Source organism: Marmota flaviventris, chromosome 4 (genome assembly GCF_047511675.1).
Source record: "Marmota flaviventris isolate mMarFla1 chromosome 4, mMarFla1.hap1, whole genome shotgun sequence".
In the NCBI taxonomy this organism is placed as follows: domain Eukaryota; kingdom Metazoa; phylum Chordata; class Mammalia; order Rodentia; family Sciuridae; genus Marmota; species Marmota flaviventris.
In genome coordinates this window covers 83061951-83086023 of record NC_092501.1, presented here as the reverse complement: position 1 = coordinate 83086023, position 24073 = coordinate 83061951, and the positions used below count along the sequence as shown (strand labels likewise).

The 24073-nt window shown below is 34.0% G+C and overlaps 1 protein-coding gene across 12 annotated transcripts in view; it reads left to right on the top strand.

Annotated features, from left to right (window-relative positions):
* The window catches only part of Cdk8 (cyclin dependent kinase 8), a 162442-nt gene that overhangs the window by 89693 nt on the left and 48676 nt on the right, over positions 1 to 24073 (top strand). For 11 of the 12 annotated variants that reach the window (XR_011707353.1, XR_011707349.1, XR_011707351.1 and 8 more), the window contains exons 5-7: positions 13006 to 13063; positions 15331 to 15462; positions 23031 to 23174. Coding sequence is in view for 3 of the 12 variants with exons in the window: in XM_027941595.3 (XP_027797396.1) it covers positions 13006 to 13063; positions 15331 to 15462; positions 23031 to 23174 (334 nt within the window). In the remaining 9 variants the exon portion in view is untranslated. The remainder of the gene's footprint in view (positions 1 to 13005; positions 13064 to 15330; positions 15463 to 23030; positions 23175 to 24073) is intronic. The other variant, XM_071611313.1, reaches the window with a different exon arrangement.

Sequence of the window (24073 nt, the reverse complement as noted above, 5' to 3'; positions counted from 1 at the left end):
TTTATACACAAAATTTGATTTTTCAAGAAAGAAATACTTGGGGAGACACAACCCAAAACAGTATTACTGTTTTCACTATTTAATATTATATAACTACCAAATATTTAACTTAAAATTGTTAACAATACTGTTTATATATTACAGTGATTTTCACATTTGAATACAAACTGTTCATTTTTTTCATACTCTATAATAGTGAAAGAAAACAACCTATTTTGAAAGCAAAAAGGTTTTTGATATTCTATCTCTGCTCCTTAATACTTCTCCTTTAAGATATGTTTGGTCTGCTGGGCAAGATGGCGCATGCCTGTAATCCCAAGGGTTCCAGAGGCTGAGGCAAGAGGATTGCTAGTTCAAAGACAGCCTCAGCAATGGCCAGATGATACTAAGCAACTCAGTGAGACCCTATCTCTAAATAAAAATACAAAACAGGGCTGGGGGTATGGTTCAGTGGAAAAGTGCCTCTGCGTTCAGTCCTCAGTACCAAAAAAAAAAAAAAGAAAAAAGATGAATTATTTGGTCTCCTTAATATTGTTCAGTTTTCTAGTCTTCAAATAACAGTTATCCCTTTGGTTTTTTGTTTGTTTATAACTGTAATACTCTTTTTTTCTTACATACATGACAATAGTGGAATGCATTACATTCATAATTATCCATTCACAGCACAATTTTTCGTAACTCTGTATATAAAGTATGTTCATGCCAAATTATGCCATTATACATGAGCTCTCTTATTTTTTTGCATTACAATTCTTAATTCAGAGATATGATAAATTGTGGTATAAAGGTGTATCCCTTTGTTTTTATTTAACTTTTTATTAGAGATTGTTTAAACTGTATTATAGAACTTCACAGTTTTACAAAAATTCAATAAGTGAATCAGACTTGAGCAAATGTATTTTTGTTTTTTAGAAAATATATATTTGAACATGTATTTATACATATGTATGTATATGCACATATTAGTATGTGCACTCAAGCATATTCTTTATTAGGAACAAATACATTATATCTGTGCCTGGAAATTTAAAAGTGTATTTAATTGCCATGTGGTGTCTGTTCTATACACTTTTGTTCCCTTGTTAATAAGCAAATATTGCCTGTGCTAGGCTGCAACACTTAGTAAATGATTTTTGCATTAGTGAAAATAGGTTATATTTTCATCTTGATCTCTTAGTACTTTAACTAGTGTGCTTTGCCTCAGTTGCCAAAAAAGGACAGTTTAAGAATTTTTACATTGAAAAACTCTGAACCCATGGATTTTTAAACTTAATAGTCTGAACCATGTTAATTTAAATACTTCTACTGAAAAATATTTTGCTGAAAGGCCATTTTCACAATGTTTAATAAGAAGTAGATAAAAACAAAAGTAGACTGGATACAATGAAAATATGTGGAAGTTATTAAAAGAAAATGTCATCTTTTATTAGCAATATTATGCTCATGAACTTGATTTGCTTTGAAGATGATAAAGAACCTCATTCTTATTGTCCCTGAAAGAGGACTTCTTAGATAAGTCAAAACTAGTCAGCATCCCTGTGGTTTTTGAGTAGTACTGTCAGTGTGTGGTACACTCTAAATACTCCCTTTGTGCTCTTGTGGAGGATACAGCTCCAGCTTTGTGGCTGTTGCATACATTGCATGCAGGGCTTTCATGAGTCCTTGGGGCACCCTGCCTTGTCCTTTACTTTCTATTCAGTCAGATCTGAGGTTCTTCCTAGCCTGAATTTACTCCACCCGCTTAGTCTAGATTGTGATGTCTTTCAGGCAGGAAGTGTCTCTGTGCCTGTTTATCTCTAATTCCACAGTTCCTCTTAATTCTGTAAAAATATGAATGATTGTGTAGTACTCTCATACCATAGATGATGAAGTTGGCTGTTATCAATAACATTCATGCTGTCTTATCGCAAAGCAGATACAAATGGTTTTTAATTCTATATTCCCTTTCAAATTTAAGTGAAAGGCAGAAAAGAAATAACTTTCCTGGAAGGTGATAATTTTTCCTTTAGCTTAAAGGTTGTCAGCAATACTACTAAAGTTTAGTATTATAAGTAAAAAAAAAAAAAAATCACAATCTTAAAGAAAAGGTTAAAAAAAAATCTCTATTATAAAAATTTATAAACTTAAGAGACCACATTCACTGGATTTCTAGATTTTTATCTGTAACTTAATTCTTTTTTTTTTTTTGACACAATGTCTTTATTTTATATTTATGTGGTGCTGAGGATCGAACCCAGTGCCTCGCACATGCTAGGCGAGCGCTCTACCTCCGAGCCACAACCCCAGCCCCTGTAACTTAATTCTTTAAAAATTTCATTAAAATAATTTTTTTTTTGGTTTTAATTCTTTTTATTGTACAATTCATGAGTAACAGGGTGATAATTTAATACATGTATACATTGTGTAATTATCAAATGCATTTTCTTAGTATTTACATTTCTCAAAATACTGTAAAATATTTCTTAATAGTCCATATTAAATCAAGTTGTGATATTTTAATACATGTATATGTGTGATGATTAAATCACAGTAATTAACACTTTCTTCCCTTAAGAAAGTATAAATCCTTAAAAACTACTGGGTCAAAAAAAAGTTGCATGGGAAAAGGTACATATGTAGACACCAATGAAAATACTACATATCAAAGCATATATTATTCAGGAACAACTGCTGAGATGAAAGATTAGAGATAAAAATATATCTCAAAGTTTTATTTATTTTTTTATATTTATTGGTTGTTCAAAACATTACAAAGCTCTTGACATATCATATTTCATACATTGATTCAAGTGGGTTATGAACTCCCATTTTTACCCCGTATACAGATTGCAGAATCACATTGGTTACACATCCACGTTTTTACATATTGCCATACTAGTGACTGTTGTATTCTGCTATCTTTCCTATCCTCTACTATCCCCCCTCCCCTCCCCTACCCTCCCATCCTCTATCTCTACCCCTTCTACTGTAATTCATTTCTCTCCCTTGATATTTTTCCCCCTTTCCCCTCACATCCTCTTATATGTAATTTTGTATAACAATGAGGGTCACCTTCCATTTCCATGCAATTTCCCTTCTCTCTCCCTTTCCCTCCCACCTCTCGTCCCTGTTTAATGTTAGTCTTTTTCTCATGCTCTTCCTCCCTGCTCAGTTTTTAGTTGCTCTCCTTATATCAAAGAAGACATTTGGCATTTGTTTTTTAGGGATTGGCTAGCTTCACTTAGCATAATCTGCTCTAATGCCATCCATTTCCCTGCAAATTCCATGATTTTGTTATTTTTTAGTGCTGAGTAATACTCCATTGTGTATAAATGCCACATTTTTTAATCCATTCATCTGTTGAAGGGCATCTAAGTTGGTTGCACAGTCTAGCTATTGTGAATTGTGCTGCTATGAACATCGATGTAGCAGTATCCCTATAGTACGCTCTTTTAAGGACTTCAGGGAATAGTCCGAGAAGGGCAATAGCTGGGTCAAATGGTGGTTCCATTCCCAGCTTTCCAAGGAATCTCCATACTGCTTTCCAAATTGGCCACACCAATTTGCAGTCCCACCAGCAATGTACAAGTGTACCCTTTTCCCCACATCCTCGCCAGCATTTGTTGTTGTTTGACTTCATAATGGCTGCCAATCTTACTGGAGTGAGATGGTATCTTAGGGTGGTTTTGATTTGCATTTCTCTGACTGCTAGAGATGGTGAGCATTTTTTCATGTACTTATTGATTGTATGTCCTCCTCTGTGAAGTGTCTGTTCAGGTCCTTGGCCCTTTTGTTGATTGGGTTATTTGTTTTCTTATTGCTTAATTTTTTGAGTTCTTTGTATACTCTGGATATTAGGGCTCTATCTGAAGTGTGAGGAGTAAAGATTTGTTCCCAGGATGTCGGCTCCCTATTTACCTCTCTTATTGTTTCTCTTGCTGAGAAAAAACTTTTTATTTTGAGTAAGTCCCATTTGTTGATTCTTGTTTTTAACTCTTGTGCTATGGGTGTCCTATTAAGGGATTTGGAGCCCAATCCCACAATATGTAGATCGGAGCCAACTTTTTCTTCTATCTGACGCAGAGTCTCTGATTTGATATCAAGCTCCTTGATCCATTTTGAGTTCACTTTTGTGCATGGTGAGAGAAAGGGATTCAGTTTCATTTTGTTGCATATGGATTTCCAGTTTTCCCAGCACCATTTGTTGAAGATGCTATCCTTCCTCCATTGCATGCTTTTAGCCCCTTTATCGAATATAAGATAGTTGTAATTTTGTGGATTGGTTTCTGTGTCCTCTATTCTATACCATTGGTCCACCTGCCTATTTTGGTACCAGTACCACGCTGTTTTTGTTACTATTGCTTTGTAGTACAGTTTGAAATCTGGTATCGCTATACCTACCGATTCACACTTCCTGCTTAGAATTGCTTTTGCTATTCTAGGTCTTTTATTCTTCCATATGAATTTCATGATTGCTTTATCTATTTCTACAAGAAATGCCGTTGGGATTTTGATTGGCATTGCATTGAACCTATAGAGAACTTTTGGTAATATCGCCATTTTGATGATGTTAGTTCTGCCTATCCATGAACAGGGTATATTTTTCCGTCCTCTAAGATCTTCTTCTATTTCTCTCTTTAAGGTTCTGTAGTTTTCATTGTATAAATCTTTTACCTCTTTTGTTAGGTTGATTCCCAAGTATTTTATTTTATTTTTGGATATTGTGAATGGGGTGGTTTTCTTCATTTCCAGTTCAGAAGATTTGTCGCTGATATACAAGAATGCCTTTGATTTATGCGTGTTGATTTTATATCCTGCCACTTTGCCGAATTCATTTATTAGCTCTAGTAGTTTCTTTGTAGACCTTTTTGTGTCTTCTAGGTATAGGATCATATCATCCGTAAATAGTGATAATTTAAGTTCTTCTTTTCCTATCTTAATGCCTTTAATTTCTTTTGTCTGTCCAATTGCTCTGGCCAGTATTTCGAGAACTATATTGAATAGAAGTGGTGAGAGAGGGCATCCCTGTCTTGTTCCAGATTTTAGAGGGAATGCCTTCAGTTTTTGTCCATTTAGAATGATACTAGCCTGAGGCTTAGCATATATAGCTTTTACAATGTTGAGGTAAGTTCCTGTTATCCCTAGTTTTTCTAGTGTTTTGAACATAAAGGGATGCTGTACTTTGTCGAATGCTTTTTCTGCGTCTATCGAGATGATCATATGGTTCTTATCTTTAAGTCTATTGATGTGGTGAATAACGTTTATTGATTTCCGTATATTGAACCAGCCTTGCATCCCAGGGATGAATCCTACTTGATCATGGTGCACAGTCTTTTTGATATATTTTTGTATCCGATTTGCCAGAATTTTATTGAGGATTTTTGCATCTAAATTCATTAGGGATATTGGTCTGTAGTTTTCTTTCTTTGAGGTGTCTTTATCTGGTTTGGGAATCAGGGTGATATTGGCCTCATAGAACAAATTTGGAAGTTCTCCCTCTTTTTCTATCTCCTGAAATAGATTGTGGAGTATTGGTATTAGTTCTTCTTTAAAGTTCTTGTAAAACTCTGCTGTATATCCATCCGGTCCTGGGCTTTTCTTGGTTGGTAGTCTTTTGATGGCTTCTTCTATTTCCTCATTTGATATTGGTCTATTTAGGTTGTTTATATCTTCCTGACTCAATCTGGGTAGTTCATATGTCTTAAGGAATTTATCGATGCCTTCACTATCTTCTATTTTATTAGAGTATAGGGTTTCAAAATAATTTCTAATTATCTTCTGTATTTCTGAATTGTCTGTTGTGATGTTGCCTTTTTCATCCCGTAAGCTAGTAATTTGGGTTCTCTCTCTTCTTCTCTTTGTTAGCGTGGCTAGTGGTCTATCAATCTTATTTATTTTTTCAAAGAAGCAGCTTTTAGTTTTGTCAATTTTTTCGATTGTTTCTTTTGTTTCTATTTCATTGATTGCAGCTCTAATTTTAATTATTTCTTGCCTTCTACTGTATTTGCTGCTGATTTGTTCTTCTTTTTCTAAGGCTTCGAGGTGTAGTGTGAGGTCATTTATTTGTTGGCTTTTCCTTCTTGTAAGGAATGAACTCCATGAAATGAATTTTCCTCTTAGTACTGCTTTCATAGTGTCCCAGAGATTTCGATATGTTGTGTCTGAGTTTTCATTTACCTCTAGGAATTTTTTGTCTCCTCCTTTATGTCTTCTGTAACCTTTTGTTCATTTAGTAGCATATTGTTTAATCTCCATGTGATGTAGGATTTGTCCTTTCTCATTTTATTATTGATTTCCTATTTCATTCCATTATGATCAGATAAAATGCATGGTAGTATCTCAACTCCTTTGTAGTTGCTAAGATTTGCCCTGTGACATAATATATGGTCTATTTTTGAGAAGGATCCATGTGCTGCTGAGAAGAAAGTGTATCCGCTTGATGTTGGGTGGTATATTCTGTATATATCAGTTAAGTCTAAATTATTAATTGTATTATTGAGCTCTATGGTTTCTTTATTCAACTTTTGTTTAGAAGATCTGTCCAGTGGTGAGAGAGGTGTGTTAAAATCTCCCATGATTATTGTGTTGTGGTCTATTTGACTCTTGAACTTGAGAAGAGTTTGTTTGATGAACGTAGCTGCACCATTGTTTGGCACATATATATTAATGATCGTCAAGTCTTGTTGGTGTATGGTTCCCTTGAGCAGTATGTAGTGTCCTTGTTTATCCCTTTTGATTAACTTTGGCTTGAAGTCTATTTTATTTGATACAAGTATGGACACCCCTGCCTGCTTCCGTGGTCCGTATGCGTGATATGATTTTTCCCAACCTTTCACCTGCAGTCTGTATGTCTTTTCCTATCAGATGAGTCTCCTGTAGGCAGCATATTGTTGGATTTTTTTAAATCCATTCTACTAGCCTATGTCTTTTGATTGGTACATTTAAGCCATTAACATTTAGGGTTACTATTGAGATATGGTTTGTATTTCCAGCCATATTTGATTATGTAAGTTGTTTAACATGATTTGTTTTTCCTCTATGCTTAGTTTTTCCTTTACTGTACTACCTCCCGCTGTCGGTTTTCTTTGTTATTTTTCATTTCCTCTTCCTGTAATGTTTTGCCAAGGATGTTTTGAAGAGCTGGTTTTCTAGCTGCAAATTCTTTTAACTTTTGTTTATCGTGGAAGATTTTTATTTCATCTTCAATCCTGAAGCTTAATTTCGCTGGATACATGATTCTTGGTTGGAACCCATTTTCTTTCAGCGTTTGAAATATGTTGTTCCAGGATCTTCTAGCTTTCAGAGTCTATGTTGAAAGATCAGCAGTTATCCTGATTGGTTTGCCCCTAAATGTAATCTGCTTCCTCTCTCTTGTGGCTTTTAAGATTCTCTCCTTATTCTGTATGTTGGGCATCTTATTATATGTCTTGGTGTGGATCTCTTATGATTTTGTACATTCGGTGTCCTGTAGGCTTCTGGTATTTGGATTTCTTTTTCATTCTTTAAGTCTGGGAAGTTTTCTAGTATTATTTCATTGAATAGATTGCTCATTCCCTTGGTTTGGACCTCTATACCCTCTTGTATCCCAATAACTCTTAGGTTTGGTTTCTTGATGTTATCCCATAATTCTTGGATGTTCTGCTCATGATTTCTTAACATTCTCGCTGAGCTGTCTATGTTCTTTTCAAGTTGAAAAACTTTGTCTTCGTTGTCTGAAGTTCTATCTTCTAAGTGTTCTACTCTGCTGGTAATACTCTCGTTTGAGTTTTTAATTTGGTTTATTGTTTCCTGCATTTCCAGGATTTCTTGTTTGTTTTGTATATCCTCTATCTCCCTATAGAGTTGATCTTTTGCTTCTTGGATTTGTTTATGTAGTTCATTGTCAAAGTGATTTTTTTCATTGTTTGAATTTGCTGTATAATGTCTTTCTTGAAACTCCAGATCATCTGAAGCATGTATTTTCTGAACTCTTTGTCTGACATTCCATCTGTTGCAGATATTACCTCATCTATTGTTGAATTGACTTGTTTTGTTTGTGGTCCTTTCTTTCCTTGTCTTTTCATACTGCTCATGATTCTTTCTAGTTTTGTGAAACTGTTGTGTTAATGTTTTTCCCCTTATATATTTGTATTGTTCTTGTATAGCTCCAAAATCCCTCTTTTGCGGAGAAAGACAATATTAACAGTTCCCAATATCAACAGCACATTATCTAAGCACAAATTTTCATTCTTAATACATTTATAGTTAGATTCTAAGTCTATAGATATTGGTTTTAATTACTACTTAAGAATATATTCATTAGTTTCATAAAAGGCGTACCATATCTGGTGGCATATAGAAAACTTAATTTCAGACGAAGGATGTTATACTTAGAGGGAAAGGAGTGAGGGTATGAGGTTAAACTAACTTAGCATCTTTGGAGAATTCTAACCAATAGGCTGGTAATTTATGGAAGAATTTATAGATTCAACTTCCTATCTGTATTTAGATAGTTACCCTGCGTATAGATAGCAAAAGTTAGGAGATTGAAAGTGGGATAGAGAGAATACGAAAGAGAAAGAAGAGAAAAAATAACAAGGAAGAAAAGAGAAATAAGAGAAGGAAAGGGAAAATAAGATAGAAATAAAGAAAAAAAAAGGGGGGGGAAGGTGGGGTATATGCATTTCCTCTATATTATATTACTTGGTAATTCGGTTGTTCATGCACAGTTCTTGGTTTTACATATGTTGAAGTTGTGGAAGAGAGAGAAGAGAGAAAGAAAGATGAAAAAAAGAAAAAAAAAAAGTCTCTCAGAACTTTGTTTTCCTTGCTTCCAGTAGATGAAGTTGTCTATTCCTAGCTTGAGCCTCTGTATTCCGGGTGGTGGGTATAGCCAGTGTGAAAGGAAATGAGCTTCCACCTGTATCTTCCCTACTCTAGTCTCTGAGGTAGAAACCTCAGGTGCCTGTACAGCTGTTGTTTTGCGTTGATAGCTACAACCCCCAAAAGCTTGTGGGAAATATTTTGAGTTATCGCAGCTTAAGGGTGGGGGAGTTGGAAACCGGGTACCTGGATCAGCCGCAGAACGGTGTTGGAAGCTACACCCCCTTTGATGGGCTTTAAGGGTTGATGGGCTTCCTCCAGACCAGCACACGGGGTGGGGCCAGACTTCCTCCTCCGGTCTGGCTTGGCACCAGGCGTCTTCCTCCTCCGGTCTGGCTTGGCGCCGGGCGTCTTCCTCGTCCAGGGCTGGCTTGGCGCGCGGCGGGAGCCTTCCTAAAATAATTTTTTAATTACCAAGTATGTGTCCATTTCAGACTTTGCTGCCTGCTTTTGAATCTCGTAGGGGACTTCCTATATATATGTATCAGAGTTAGTTGATTCTTTTCATATATATTATAATCCAGGTTGAGCATCATTAATCTGAATATCTTAAATCTGAAATGCTTCAAAATAAAGAGCTTTTTGAGTGCCAGCATGATATTATGCATGGGAATTTCCATAACAAAAAACTTTATTTCATACATAAAATATTTAAAAATTGTATAAAATTACCTTCAGATTATGTATATATAAAACATAAGGAAATCTTGCATCATAACTTTTAGGCCAATCACTAAGGTACATGCATCCTATGCATATATTTCAAAATTCACAAGAAATCCAAAATCTGAAACACATCTGGTTGCAAGCAGTTCAGAAAGGATACACTCAACTTAGCCTATACAAAAATGGTTCACAGCCCAAACTGAAACTCATCTCATCATGGAGTATCTAGAAAGATTGCCATGTAATTGTGTTGTGGATAATATTTGTGAAGATTTGATTATGAACAAACCTCAGAGAGCACTAATATAGTGATTTTTTTTCATGAATCAATATCCTTTATTCACAGTCAGATCTAGGAAGAATCACCTTTTCCTGTTAACTGGTAGTCTACTCTGCCCCATTAATAAACTTATGAAGATCCTATTTTATTCCTAGAATAAAGTTCTTCCAGTTAACTTGACACTGTTCTCTACGTCTGTGCCATTATCATATAGCTGTGATAAATCAGCCCAATCCTTGTCTTTTTGCAGGTAGAACTCTGTACTGTCAGGATTGACCTCTAAAATGAATCCAATTTGCCAAAATCATCAATGCACTTTCCCTCAGCGAAATAAAATTTGGAGCACACAGAATGCCTATATAGGAATGTTGTTTCTGCAATACAAACATCTATTTTAGGAAATATCAATGATTTGGGGGGAGTACACCAGCAAATAGAAGAAGAAAAGCTATCAGACTATAAAATAAGGCCATATTCTTTTCATTATAAACAGAGTTGGTTTTCTTCCTGGGAGAAATAAGACACCATCGCTTCAGACAATAGTGTATCATTAATTTATATCATTGTTCAGCAGACAGTAACACATGTTCTGTAATCATTTCTGTACATAGCATAGCTATACTTGAAGATGTTGCCATGATGTTATAATGCTTTTAAGTCATATTGGACTTCTGATCTCTGTGGTAATAAATATAATTTAATGAAGTATATGCTTCATCAGAATGTTACCTGCAAAGTTGTGTAGGGTCTCTCAAGGTGGTTATGTTTGATAGCATGTAGAAGATCAGAGATTATTTACCAAAGGTAAATAATAATAATGGTTATGACTAATTGCTTCATTGCACTTGGAAGTTTTGGTTCTAGATCTTAAAACAGCTACCAAATTCTGCTGCTGGTACATAAGGAGAGAAAAGGAAAGAAATTTATATCAGGAAATTAGTTTTCTTGGAAAATATTGTTTCAGTATATTAGTGCTGAAACAGTATCAAATCTTTTGAAGACTTGCTCAATATTGACTAATCAATAACACAGAAACACTGACCAGAGTAGTCATGATCATTTGGGCTTTTCCTGCATTTTTCTCTGGATATTTCCATGTGTTACTTTGATAAAAAGAAAATTATGCTTAGATTTCTCTATTAAATCAGACTATCATGGCTTGGTCATGGGAAATAACATGAGGAGGGACCCATTGTTTATAGTATTATTAAAACAAAGCTTGAGAAGACTATTCTCCTTCATTTATGCCTATAGCATGTTCAAACTGAATCAGAGCTCACTTAAAAGCAGAGGTAGGATTGGGAGAAATCTGAAATGCTGGTGGCTTTTTGCCTTAAGACCTACTTTAGCTTATGCTGTGAGTTGCTTAGCAAAGAAATTTTTAATTTATTAACTGGAGCTTTGTCCCTAAAGCCCAATACTAATCTGGACCTTGACAAAGAATCTGTTGATTCTTTAACAGTGCTCAAACCCAGGTTTAGAACTTATTCAGTCCAGTAAATTTAGAGTGAAAGGAATCTGAAGTGAAAAGTCAGAGGATTCTTCCCCTTTTTCTAGTGCTAACCTGACCAATACGAGCCATCCAAGGGCTTCTCATATCTAGGCTCTGCTGCTGAATAGATGAGTTTTGGAAAAAAAAAAAAAAAAAGAGAGAGAGAGAGAAAGTGAGATTTTTTTCCCCCTACTTTATCTAAAATAGGATTAGAGATATGTCGTGTATGTGTGTGTTTGTCATATATGGAGATAATCTTTCAGGATCAAACACTGAAATGCTTAAAAAATTTGATCATAGCAGTGCTAGAAAAATTAATCACCAGTTAATTAACTTGTACTTTATGAAATATGTGTAATTTGGGATAGGACAAAAGAGAGAGATGTTAAAACAGACTTCAACATTTTATAAAACTATATGTGACTTTATAGTTGAATAGTTTATATTCAAAATATTTTTATTTGTTCTGTCATTAAGGGGGTGCACCAAATTTTAATTAGAACAAAGAAAAGGTCCTTTGGGTCATGGTATAAAAATGACATTTGTGAAAGGTATAGGGCTGGAGTTGCTGAGAACTTGTTTGCAATTGCCTTGAATCCCATTGCAAGATATAAATCTTATTCAGAGGTGGAGAGGGACCAATTAGAATTAAAATAATATTTTAATTAATAAAAATAAAAATAAACATAATGAAAACATTCAAAGAAAATTTTCAAACAGTTCATCCATGCCTCTGTCACTTTGATAGCTTTTGTTCTAATTTTTATTTTTAGGAACTTTTTAAACTTAGTTCTATATTTTGTTTGTATATAATTTTCTGTTTTTCTTAATCTTGCAAAAATTTTCCATATATCATTAAATAAAAGTTTTAACAGTTAAATAAAAATCTGTACTCTACCATTTCAGCATTATCTCTTCTAGTTATAAAAGTAAATTAGATCTTTAGTAGTTGGTAAAAAAGTATATATAGATTACAAGTAATAGCATAGGGGTTATTGCTAAATAATGTTGGGGAAGCCTGTGAAATGGTTACTACTCTGAACAGTTTTCATTAAAATTCTTAATTATGTGAAGAGGCATTCTAATCTAGTTTTATTTTTATTTAGCACAATTCTAGAATTAAAGTCAGATCAAATAGTTAGTGGGGTGAATTTTGGGGGAGGAAATTCAAATGCCTTTTCCCTTTCTCCCTCACCCTTCATTCTTCTGTCTCCTGCTCTTCCTCCTGGAAGAGGGTGTAGCCTTTACATACTAAATTTCTCTGTATTTATTTAAACATAGATGCATATCTTGCTTTTTCCAAAAAAGGATATCAGGTGACTCACTGCCTGTAATTAATTTGCTACTTTGTATTAAATGATCTTTGCAGATTCTTTTCTCCTTAAAGCCACACAACATTTTATATAATAGAGTAAGAAGGAACATCAGCGTTGTAAGTTTCTCCACAGTAGTGAAAAAGCTTAGGCTAATAAGGGAACCACGAAAAGACTTAGTTCTCCAAGGAAAAAAGCACCACTACATTTGGGCCTTCGTGAAATCTTGCATACTATTTTGCATTTATACATGTATAGTTTCTTTGGTGACTTCCTATATTTGGTTTTAATTTTGGAGTAAATGAGGTTTTTTTGAAAGGTGGATTTATGTTATATTGATGGGCATATTGTCTATTTAAAAAAAACAACAACACTACTGTCTACTGAAAAAAAACACTATTTTGTTTCCACAGAAACCTGCTAATATTTTAGTTATGGGTGAAGGTCCTGAGCGAGGAAGAGTAAAAATTGGTATGTTATATCTTTGATAAGTCACAGTGTAGCACTCTTTTAAAACTTTTGCAGGCAGCATATTACTTCTAATTTTTTTGCTGTAATAATATGCATATATTCATGTAGTTCCATATGATCCAAACCATTTCTAAAGAGTATACATAAAAGTGAAAAATGTTTCTCACTCTTGAAAGGTGTCAGACAATCTTTTGAGACTGGAATGTTCTAATTATAAAACAAGCTGTGCAAGTTTCCTAGAAACCTTTGCCTTCATTAAACATAGCCTATGGAGGTGAGTGGCTTCTATCCCTGTTAGAGGCCACCCTCACCTTGAACTACAAGGGCATACAGAATGTTAATTCTACCATTCGTCATATTTACCTGAGCCAAATTAGATGAGAACATATGCCTCTGTTGACCTCATCTAGATTAGGAGTTACAAACTTTAGGGAAAACCATGAGGCCCAATAGGTGCAGAACCTTATGTTCTAACAAGACTGTCTGGTAGTCCTTTACCTGATGGGAAAAAATTAATAGGTGTTTTGATCTTAACATGTTTTCTTATAGCTCAGTTTTCTTTATCTTAACTGGTTATTTTTTATTGTCTTTTCTAAGTTGTGTTTATTATTTACATTTAGTTTGTTTTGTGTGTGGGTAGAAGAAAGTAATTCAATTACTTTAATTAATTTAAAGGCTGTAGGATTGTGAGAGCATATAATAAAGTTAATAGTTCTTGCAGCAACATTTAATATAAATTAGAGTTTATAACTTGATTTGCACCACTTTAACAACACAGAAGAACTTGGGTGTTCGTAACCATTCTTCCCTATCCTCCCTTATAAATCCCCCCAAAATCTCACTTTCCATTTTTAATTAGACACTTGAAATACTCTTTTATAATGTAAACTTTGCAAATTGTTAGTTGTGAGAATATTTAGTGCTCTTCAGTGTACTCCACACCATTGGAATTTGAGAATTAGGCTCTGTCAGTATTATTCATCCTGTGCTATCAAATGCTCAAGTCATCAAATGTGCTTTTAAAGGAATCTGTCCAATTCAATTTGGTGGCATCAAATTCAAATGCAAGTTAAAGTAAGCAAGCAAAATAGAGAAGACCCAGCCAAAGAGTGGTTACAAATGTGTTACTTACTGTATGATTTGGGAAAACATTATATAATACCATAAAATAATCTAGTTTGGAATTATACTTCTGTGTAATGCATAAGATTTTGGCAAGTTCAGGTGACACTACATCCTAATGCATTCACATTTAGGAGCTGTTAATTCTTTTATAAACCAGGATTTAGTAGTATGACTCATGGTTTTACTTCTTTGCCAAATTTTTAAATTATTTCCCCCTCCATAATTAAGTTAATTAAAGGAGTGCCTACTTCATTAAAAATCTTTATTAGGAGAATAGAAGTAAAATTATCCGCTAGTGGATGAATCTTAAAATTTTTGAATAGGAGGTGTGAATAGTAGTCATTAAGATTGTGTTAGGCAAAAGCTACGTGAATTGACACTGTATGTGACACTATTAGGAATAAAGAAATGAAAAAGACACAGTTTTTTCCTTAAAGAAGATTATAGTTTAGCAGGACAAACAGCCATGCCTGAACAGCTATGTTATATGTTAAATTGTTAAGTGCCAAGAACTATATCTAAGGTCAGTACCAGTCTGAGGTTTGAGTTTATGATTTCTTGAACCTCAGTTTCCTCATTGAAAAAGGAGATGATGAAATAAGATGACCTTTTAAAGGTCTTTCAGCTTGAAAAAATTCTTTGATCTCTAAAATTAAGTTAATGAAATTTAACCTGAATAAAATGGGAGGAGTGTAGTGGTGTTAAAGTACTTCATAGTCAACTTCTGATTAACTACACCAGTGAACAGGCTTGTTAATGCAAATAATGGAAAGCCTTACTCTAACAATGCATGAGACCAGTACAAAGAATGGAAATGCATCTCAGCAATCCTGACCCTAGTGGTGACGTGGTAGATGAAAAGTTGCCCAGAGAAATAGAGTCTCTCTTGACCTCTGGCAGCAGAGCTTGTCTTTATCCCAATTGAAAAGCTGGGTGACAGTAGTTTGAAAAGAAAGAATATCTCAAACTTGTGTTATATTTAGACTTCTAAAGAGAGTAAGATGTTTTATGGTCACCCTCCCTACTAGATTTTAACAAATTTTCCATATCTTACTAAATAATGGTGGCAAATTAAACTAATCAGACTTGTAAAAATTGATTTATTTAGCTTTTTGTTTGTTTGTTTGTTTTCTTTTTTACAGCTGATATGGGCTTTGCCCGATTATTTAATTCACCTCTGAAGCCTTTAGCAGATTTGGATCCAGTGGTTGTAACATTCTGGTACCGAGCCCCAGAACTGCTTCTTGGAGCAAGACATTATACCAAAGCTATTGGTGAGTACAACTAATTAAAATTCCATGTCTTAAGAGTAAAGACTAACCCAAAATTCCACTACTGAGAAATACTGTCATTAGCATTAGGAGTATATTATTTCACATCTCTCTTTGTATAGAAAAATAGATATTCAAAATTTTTAAAAATAAATAGGGTCATATTATGCATTCTGTTTTAAGTAAACATTTTATGTTTCATTTTACTTGAAAAGAGAAAACAGTACAATTTTGAAATCCTTGAACTTCAGACAAATGTTTCTTTTACTAAACAAAATATTAGTTCTAAAAGATTCCCCAAAAATTTAAGGAAAAGATTATTGTGTTAGTCAACTCTTCATCACTGTGGCCAAAATACTAAACAAGAACAACTTAAGAGAATGCAAAGTTTATTTCAGCTTATAGTTCCAGAAGTTTAGTCTGTGGTCAGCTAGATTCCATTATTCTGGGCCCAAGGTTAGGCAGAACATCATGGTGGAAGGGCATGGTGGAGGAGTGCTGCTTCATTTATGGCAGCCAGGAAACAGAGAGGAGCCAAGGGGGAAGGGGCTGCAGGGAAGATGAGCCCTTCCAGGGAATGACCCCAGGGACATGCCTTCTCCAGCCTTGCTCCACTTGCCTGTAGTTAACCACATGAAATGAGGATATACCTATTAGCTTATGGATCTCATAATCTAATCATTTTCCCTCTGAATATACCTACATTAGCACAGAGATTTTAGGGGTACACCTCATATCCACACCATAACAATTTTGAAAAGAAAGTAGAAATTAGGACATCATAATCCATTTCTCTTTACTTGATGGTATTGATTACTTACATATGATGAAGAAGTAGAAAGTTAGTGCTCTTACACTTCTTGCCTAATCTTAGTACTATCATGGTTGTTGTCATCATAGTGGTCGTCATCATCATCATCATCATCACTTTATCAGTGTATACATTTTTTTCTCTGTTTATTAACATAATTCCCAGTAGTTTATATTTAAGTTATATAATATTATATTCATAATACTCATTTACCACCTTTACTACTACTCTTTCATTACTGACATTTTTATTTGGTTGAAGTTTTTTCTTGTGGTCTTTGTCTACCCCCCAACCCTTATTGTGCATGTTTGTGGCCTCTTCAACTTACTCTGTATTCTCTAGGATGGAACGAAACCCATTGTTTTTTTATTAGCTAACTCTATCCTGGAGTCCTCTCTTGGCAGTCCAGTTGGCTGTTCTCCAAGTCATCCAGGCTTTTCCATTTTTTTCCCTCTGTGTTGGATCTCTTCTACTGGATCCCATGATTCCATACCTTTTTTCTGTACTGTATTCTCCTGTAACCTGTGTTGATATCTTACAGGTAAATTTTCTAATTCTTATTTTTCTGAAGAATTCCTTTATTATGTTTAGTATTTAGAGAGGCTTGTAAACTATAGACACAAAATAATGTTCCCTCAGAACTTTGGTACTTCTCCTTTGACTTCTGGTATGAATGTAACTAATGAAATTGAATGCCACTCTTATTCTCAATCACTTGTGGGTCACCTGAGGGAGTTTTCCTTTCTGAAAACAACGAGGACTTTTCATCATTATATTTTATAGGTTTGCTATCCACTTTGTGGGCACATAATCTGAAGTTCATAATCTGTGCTTTTAGAAAATTCTCTCGTGTAGTACTTTAATTTCTTCCTCAACGTTTTCTACTTTTTCCACCTAAACTCAATATTTTCATGTGTTGAACTTCTTGGATTAATCTTTTATACTACTCTTCTCATGTTTTTCTGTTTTCTCTTTTCTAGGAACTCTTTATTCTCTGATTATTTTGTGGTATCTTGTTTTGTTTTATGGAAAGAAAATATCTGTATACATTTGTTGGTTGTAATTTATAGTATAATCAGAGTAATAATCCGTGTTTTCTTTATAGGCTCTTTCATCACTATATACCTTGATACCTTGACCTCTTCCTTCCATGTGACAAGCTTTAACTGTTTGGTGACCTTCGATTTGTTTCTTTGTATTTAAGAATCAGGTTACTAAAAGCCACTTGATAACTTTCTGTACTTATATCATGGGGCTCCTCTATTGGTGATCATACTTCAGGCTTATCCAATGGGGTTAATTAGTTCCCATTATCCAGAGAAACCCTAAATGCTGGAATGTCCAGGTCTTTGCTCTGAGACCATTAAAAGACCATTCAGATTCCCCCAACTTTTGGATCAAGCTGTATACGCCTGGAGTCCAGTGTAATAGTGGGGGTTGGGGGGGGGGGGAGGTGGGAACCAGTTGTTCAAAAGAGAGGCCTTGTAGCTGGTATTTTCAAGTATAAAATCTTCCCAGTGTTGTATAGGACAAATGTTCTTCCTACTTAACAACAGTTCAGTAGACTGAGACCTTCATTGAACTATTTCTTCTGCCTTCCGTCTTCTGGAAACTTTTGTGTGTGTGTGTGTGTATGTGGTTGGGGGTGGTACCGGGGATTGAACTCAGGGGCACTCAACCACTGAGCCACAGCCACAGCCCTATTTCGTATTTTATTTAGAGACAGGGTCTCACTGAGTTGCTTAGCTCCTTGCTTTTGCTGAGACTGGCTTTGAACTTGGAATCCTCCTACCTCTGCCTCCCGAACCACTGGGATTACAGGCATACACCACCACTCCTGGCCCAGAAACATTTTTATATGTATCTGCCTAAAATGGGTTTCTGCATTTCTTTTTTTCATTCAGACCTTAGTCAAAATACTGCCTTTTCATGAGAACTTCCTTGATCACACAGTGTGAGGTAGTCCCATCTTCCCCCATTATACCTTAATAGCTTTGTTACTCTGAATGGTATCTAGAGTCCACCAAAGACATAGACCTCACCTACCTGATCACACCAGAAGCCAGTGTCTGTCTGGTATGCAGCACAAACTTTTTTTTTTTTAAAGAACTTAGTTTTCTTTGTTAGGTGAATGAATCTTGTCCCTGATAGTCCTCTTGTCCTTTTTGTTACTATGGACTTAAACTGTTATGATTTTGCTATCATTTTAATATAATCTCTAGAAAGGAAGAGAAGTGATTGTGATCATTGTCCCAATTAATCTTGAATCCAACATGTTCACTAATCTGCATGTCTGCTTGATCACATTTTATTTTATAGAAAAATAAATACAAAGGTAAGGTAGATATGGAAATTCTCTGTACTATCTTTATAGTTTTTCTATAAATCTAAAATTATTCCAAAATGATATTTGTTTAAATCAGAAGGAAAATTAAGAATTATTTAAGCTAGTTCTGTTTTTTCAATACATGTTACTATATAAACCCATTTGGATATCTTTGTTGCAAGTGTCTTCCAAATGCATTTAAGTTGCATATGTGAAGTAACATCATACAAAGCTAGTTTTTCACCTAGGATGAGTATTTCAAAGCATTATTACTTTTGTTAAGATAAATTAGTAGACTATACAAATAAAGAACTGATGGTGTAATTTTAACTCCAATTGACTGAACACCTGAGACTTTGAATTGATTTAAATTGAGTAACAAATATACTATCTCAAAAGCTTTGGGCTCTGGTTCATTATTTAATTATTTTCTTGTTTTTTTCTAATAAATTTATATTTTATGGGGAACATCAAGAAAAATCAGATAACCTCTTGTTCATCAGCATGTCCTATAGTCCAGCAGTTTTAACACAAGGTGTGTGCCAGAAAGTTAAAATACCAGCTGTTAGAAAGTACTGGGGACTTAATTAGAACAAATTATATCCCATGCTTTTATAATTATGTCAGAATGAATCCTAATGTTTATATATATAAACTAAAAAGAACCATTAAAAAAAAGATAGACTGTCTTGTTCCAATAGCTGCATAATTTGGGAGAGGGAAGGCCTATCTTCTTGTTTTTCTCCCTCTTCCTCCTTGTCATCAGTGTTAAAATTTGGGTAACTACTATTTAAACTTAACATAGGAAAAGACAGTAAGAATGCAAGTTATAGACTTTACCTTTAAGAGGTTTACAATCTAGTTGAGAAGATTATGTAAATATATGCATAAAACAATGTCATCTTTGAACAGTGGTAGTAACAAAGACCACCAGTCTGAGTTATAGTCTTAACAGTTTTACTCTGGGGAGTGTGTTTAGGTAAGACATTTATTCAATCATTTAGTCTCACTTTCCAAACAGAGGAATTTAGCTTCAATCAACTCATTGGTCTCCTTCCGCTCTGAAAGTTCTATAGCTAAACACTGCCTTCTATGGTAGGGTAGTTGCAGAGGGAACCCACTTCACTGCAAATGATTGAAACCAAAGTCAATGCCATTTCTTCAGCGGGGTGGTCCCCACCTCCTGTCCCTTAAACCTGAACTGTAAGCTAAGTCATTAAACCAAAGAGATGGAATAATACACTAACAAGATCAATCTTGCAGAACACTTTCCTTCTATCAAAACATTGACTAAAAAATTATATGTAGGTATCTTACTAATGTTAGGCTTTTTAATTGTTGTTTGATAGAAATCATGTATGTGCCATTTAATAGGGGTTTTTAAAAGTAAAAAAAGGAAATTTCTTCCTTGGTTCCAGTTTCTACCATATAGTTCCATTTCTATTATCTACATTCATTCAGTAAAGGTTCATTCAGTAAAGTACCCAACAAATTACCCACACCAGTTTTAACACTTCCTACCAAGAACTTCACTAGCATTTTGGCTTCCCCTTGTGATAAGTATGAGCAGCTAGTAGAAGAACCCTAGTGAACATGCATATAATTTGCACATACATACAGCATCATTAGGAAGCATTAAATTTCTTCTGGAATTTGGTGGATTATGTTAAACTGAAGACTGCTAAGAAGGAACAAAAGCATAGGGAACAGATATGGTCTGGACACATAAAACTAATGTGTTCCTACCCTCTACTCTATAAACATATTTTAGTGCTTTGGTCATTCATTCATTGTATAGGGTTACAAGCTGAACTATTAAAGAGAGGAAGTAATAAGTCTGTAAACATTATAATCCTGAGAACAAATTTTAGTTCAGTTTTGAATGTTTTGTTTTTTATTTTTATGTTTGCTTGACTTCCGAGTTCTCCTGTAAGAGGGTTACAATGATTGTCTAATTGTCACTAAAGCAACCTTAAAAGTTAAAAAGATGTGGAATTTTAAGCTCTGATGTCTGTCCTTAAAGAGCTAAATGCTCACAAATGTGTTACTTTCTGCTAAGTGAGAAATATACAAAATAGGGGAAATGAAAATTTATTCCCTTTTATCAAGATTAAAGCTTGCTATTAACATATCTATTGATTAAAATATTACACACACCCCAATTTGGGTATGTAGAAGATGACAGTTACTTATCTATTTTGCCTGGTGAGCCCAATAAGTATATAGGAACATCATAAAGTTTGTGAAGTGGATAGGCTTTATTTGTTTCTAATTTGGAAAGACTTTTTGCAAGGAGTTAGGCAGCTACAATGAGCAAGAAAAAGATTTTTTCATGAATTTGACACAATCTGAAAAACATACGCAAGCTAAGAAGGGGATATCAACTTGCAAAAACTAGATATCCGTCTAAAATAATAGACTAATCTGATTCAAAGTTCATGATTATTGTCTTGATCAGGATTTCAAAGAAGAGAAGGGTGCTGAATTTGAGAAAAAATGTATAGAAAAATTATTGAGGTAGGGCTAAACAAGGTTCAGATAACCGCTTTTTTTTCCTTTTTTATTTTAAAAGCAGTATAGCTTTAAAGATAACTACTCTTTCATCTTCCTTTACATTTTATGTTTTCTTTGGGATTTTTAGTAGCTAACCAGACAAATTGTTAGTGTATATTGGTATACTATGAGTCGAGTTTTAAACATGAAAAATAACCCATCATCCCTCTTTGTAATCCTACTTAGCTGGCCTATTTGGCCATTGATTAGATTCTCAAGAGGTGCCGGTGCTGTTGCACATGCCTGTAATCCCAGCAGCTTGGGAGGATGAGAAAGGAGGATTGCAAGTGTGAGGCTCTAAGCAATTTAGTGAGCCCCTGTCTCAAAATATAAAAACGGCTGGGGATGTGGTTCAGTGGTAGAGCTCCTAGGTTCATCCCCAACACACACACACACACACACACACACACACACAAAAAAAAAAAAGATTCTTAGAGGTCAGATTTATATGGGGCAGCCAAGTAAAAAGAATAATCACAAAATAACTAGTTTTCACATTTACTCTCTGATTCTACAAACCAAATAACTTGGCCTGAATTTCTTTATGAGATTTTTCCACATGAGATTATTGGCTAGTGTGGTTCTCTGATGAGAAAAAAATTTTTTAAAACCATTTTCTTGTAGTCAAAGTGTAAATCTTTATGTAAATAAATGATTAATTTATAACTTTAAAATGTAAATATAATTTACATTAAATTAAATGTTTTCTAGTTTTTAAGTTTAGAGATTCTCATTTATAAATCACATTTTTCTCATTTCCTACTTAAGTAGTAATTATTAACAATAAACTTCAATAAATTAGTTACTTTTAAAAATTTGTCTATGATTATTTATATTTATCACTGTTTATTTGGATCACTCAGAGACTTATTGAGTATCTGCTGTGCACACAACATTGTACTTACTTTAGGGAAAATAACTTTGACAACTTAGAGATTTGTTAAGACTTCTTCACCAATTTTTCAGCTTTAAATTCTAAATTGGCATATGGATCTTGCTTAATAGTTCTTTTTAGTACTTACATGAGAGAAAGTAAGGCTGTATCTTTTGAATGAAGGGAACTTAATTAGTTATATATAGAGAAATACATTTGCCTGGCTGTTGTAAATAATTCTTTTTAATAATTCTTTTTAATTTATAGCCTTTGTACCCATTTTAAAGATAGTCTTTTATTCCAAATTTTTGGTCCTACTTACTAAATACTTAAATTTGCAAATGAGGACACTACAGAACCAGACATTGCTACAGCATAAATAAATACTTTGAAAGAAAAACTGTTTAAATAGAAATACTGTTCCATTAGAATATTGGAGGTCAGACATTGTCTTTTTCTTCTTGGCATAGTACCTTGCTAAGACCCTGTAAATTAACAAGTAAAGAAGATAAAGAAAAAATCAGTTTATCATAAAAATTTGTGCCTGTTGTTTTTAGCAGGTGCCCAATTTGGAAGGTCATTTGGGTTTTCTGTTTAGTTTTTGTTTAGCTTTATTTGTTTATGGTTCCCATGTCCCATATGGAGTTTTGTATGCGTTTCATATATAAGGCAATGTTTGGGGCATTTAAAACTCACCAGAAATCCAGCTAATAAATTTTATTTGGCTTAGAATAAAGTCCCTAGGTAGGATTGCAGTATAGTATGAAATGAAAAATTTGGGTGGGTGGTATGGGAATATGTATTTACAAACAATGTTCCATGATATTTAGTAATTACAATTGCTTAGGAATTAATATGACTTATTAGGGAAGAAAAAAGGAAAAATCAACTCCCCACCAAAATAAAAATGCATTTTCTTTTGGAAAGAACCACTTTATTTTCCTACTTTTTCTTTTTTCCTCCCCCCCCCCCTTTTCCTTTTTTTTTTTTTTCTTTTTATTTTAAAGATATTTGGGCTATAGGGTGTATATTTGCAGAACTACTAACGTCAGAACCAATATTTCACTGTCGGCAAGAGGACATCAAAACTAGTAATCCTTATCACCATGACCAGCTGGACAGAATATTCAATGTAATGGGATTTCCTGCAGGTACACAATATGTTTTTGTTTTTGTTTTTAAATCACTGTTATTTGATCTTAGATATCTTCATTGGAAAGGTGTATATTTTTGGCTGATGAAAGCTACTCTTACTCCAGTCTTAGTTTTTATGACTGCATTTATCAAAGATTTGTAGAAATAACAAAATTTGTAGAATTCACATATTAACATGAAATTATTTTCCTGAATTTGAGGAGTGTTTTGTTTTCTTTTGTTTTACTTTTTTGTTCTGTTGTCTGATATTTTAAATGATAAAATATTTGCAGTATCCATATTAAAAAGATGCATTTTATTCTTACCAGCAGAAACTCCAAAATTAATGATAGAATTTTTTTCCTGGCAGCATATTGAATGCTGCTAATACTTGGCATTTGAATATAAATCTTGACAATTATTTCTGTGTAGAGCACTAGCACAATCACATTATATTGAGTAATAGTATATTTGCTCTCTAACCTTTGTCAATAAAAATATTCTTTAAAGTAATCTGTTAGAACAGTCAGAATATGGGTATAAGTCATATTACTACATGACAAATTAGCCTACTCTTTTTTTGTAGCAGGGAGAAAATTTATAGATGTCCCATCCTCAGCATTACATCTTTCCAACTATTTCCATATCCTGGTTATATCCAAGAATGGTAGTTCATCAGTCACTGAAAACTGCTCACAGGGCCAGAATAATGAAAATTTGTTTAAAACACCAAAATAATTTTGGCTAGTCAAATACTGAATAGAATTATATATTATTAGGGATATTCCTCAGGTCACTAAAACTCAAGACTAATACAGAAGTATCTGGAAGTTTTATTCCATATTTCTTAATAAAGTATCGGTTATCAGTAAATGAAGAGTAACTATTTAGATATTGCCATTTTTTAAAACTGTTC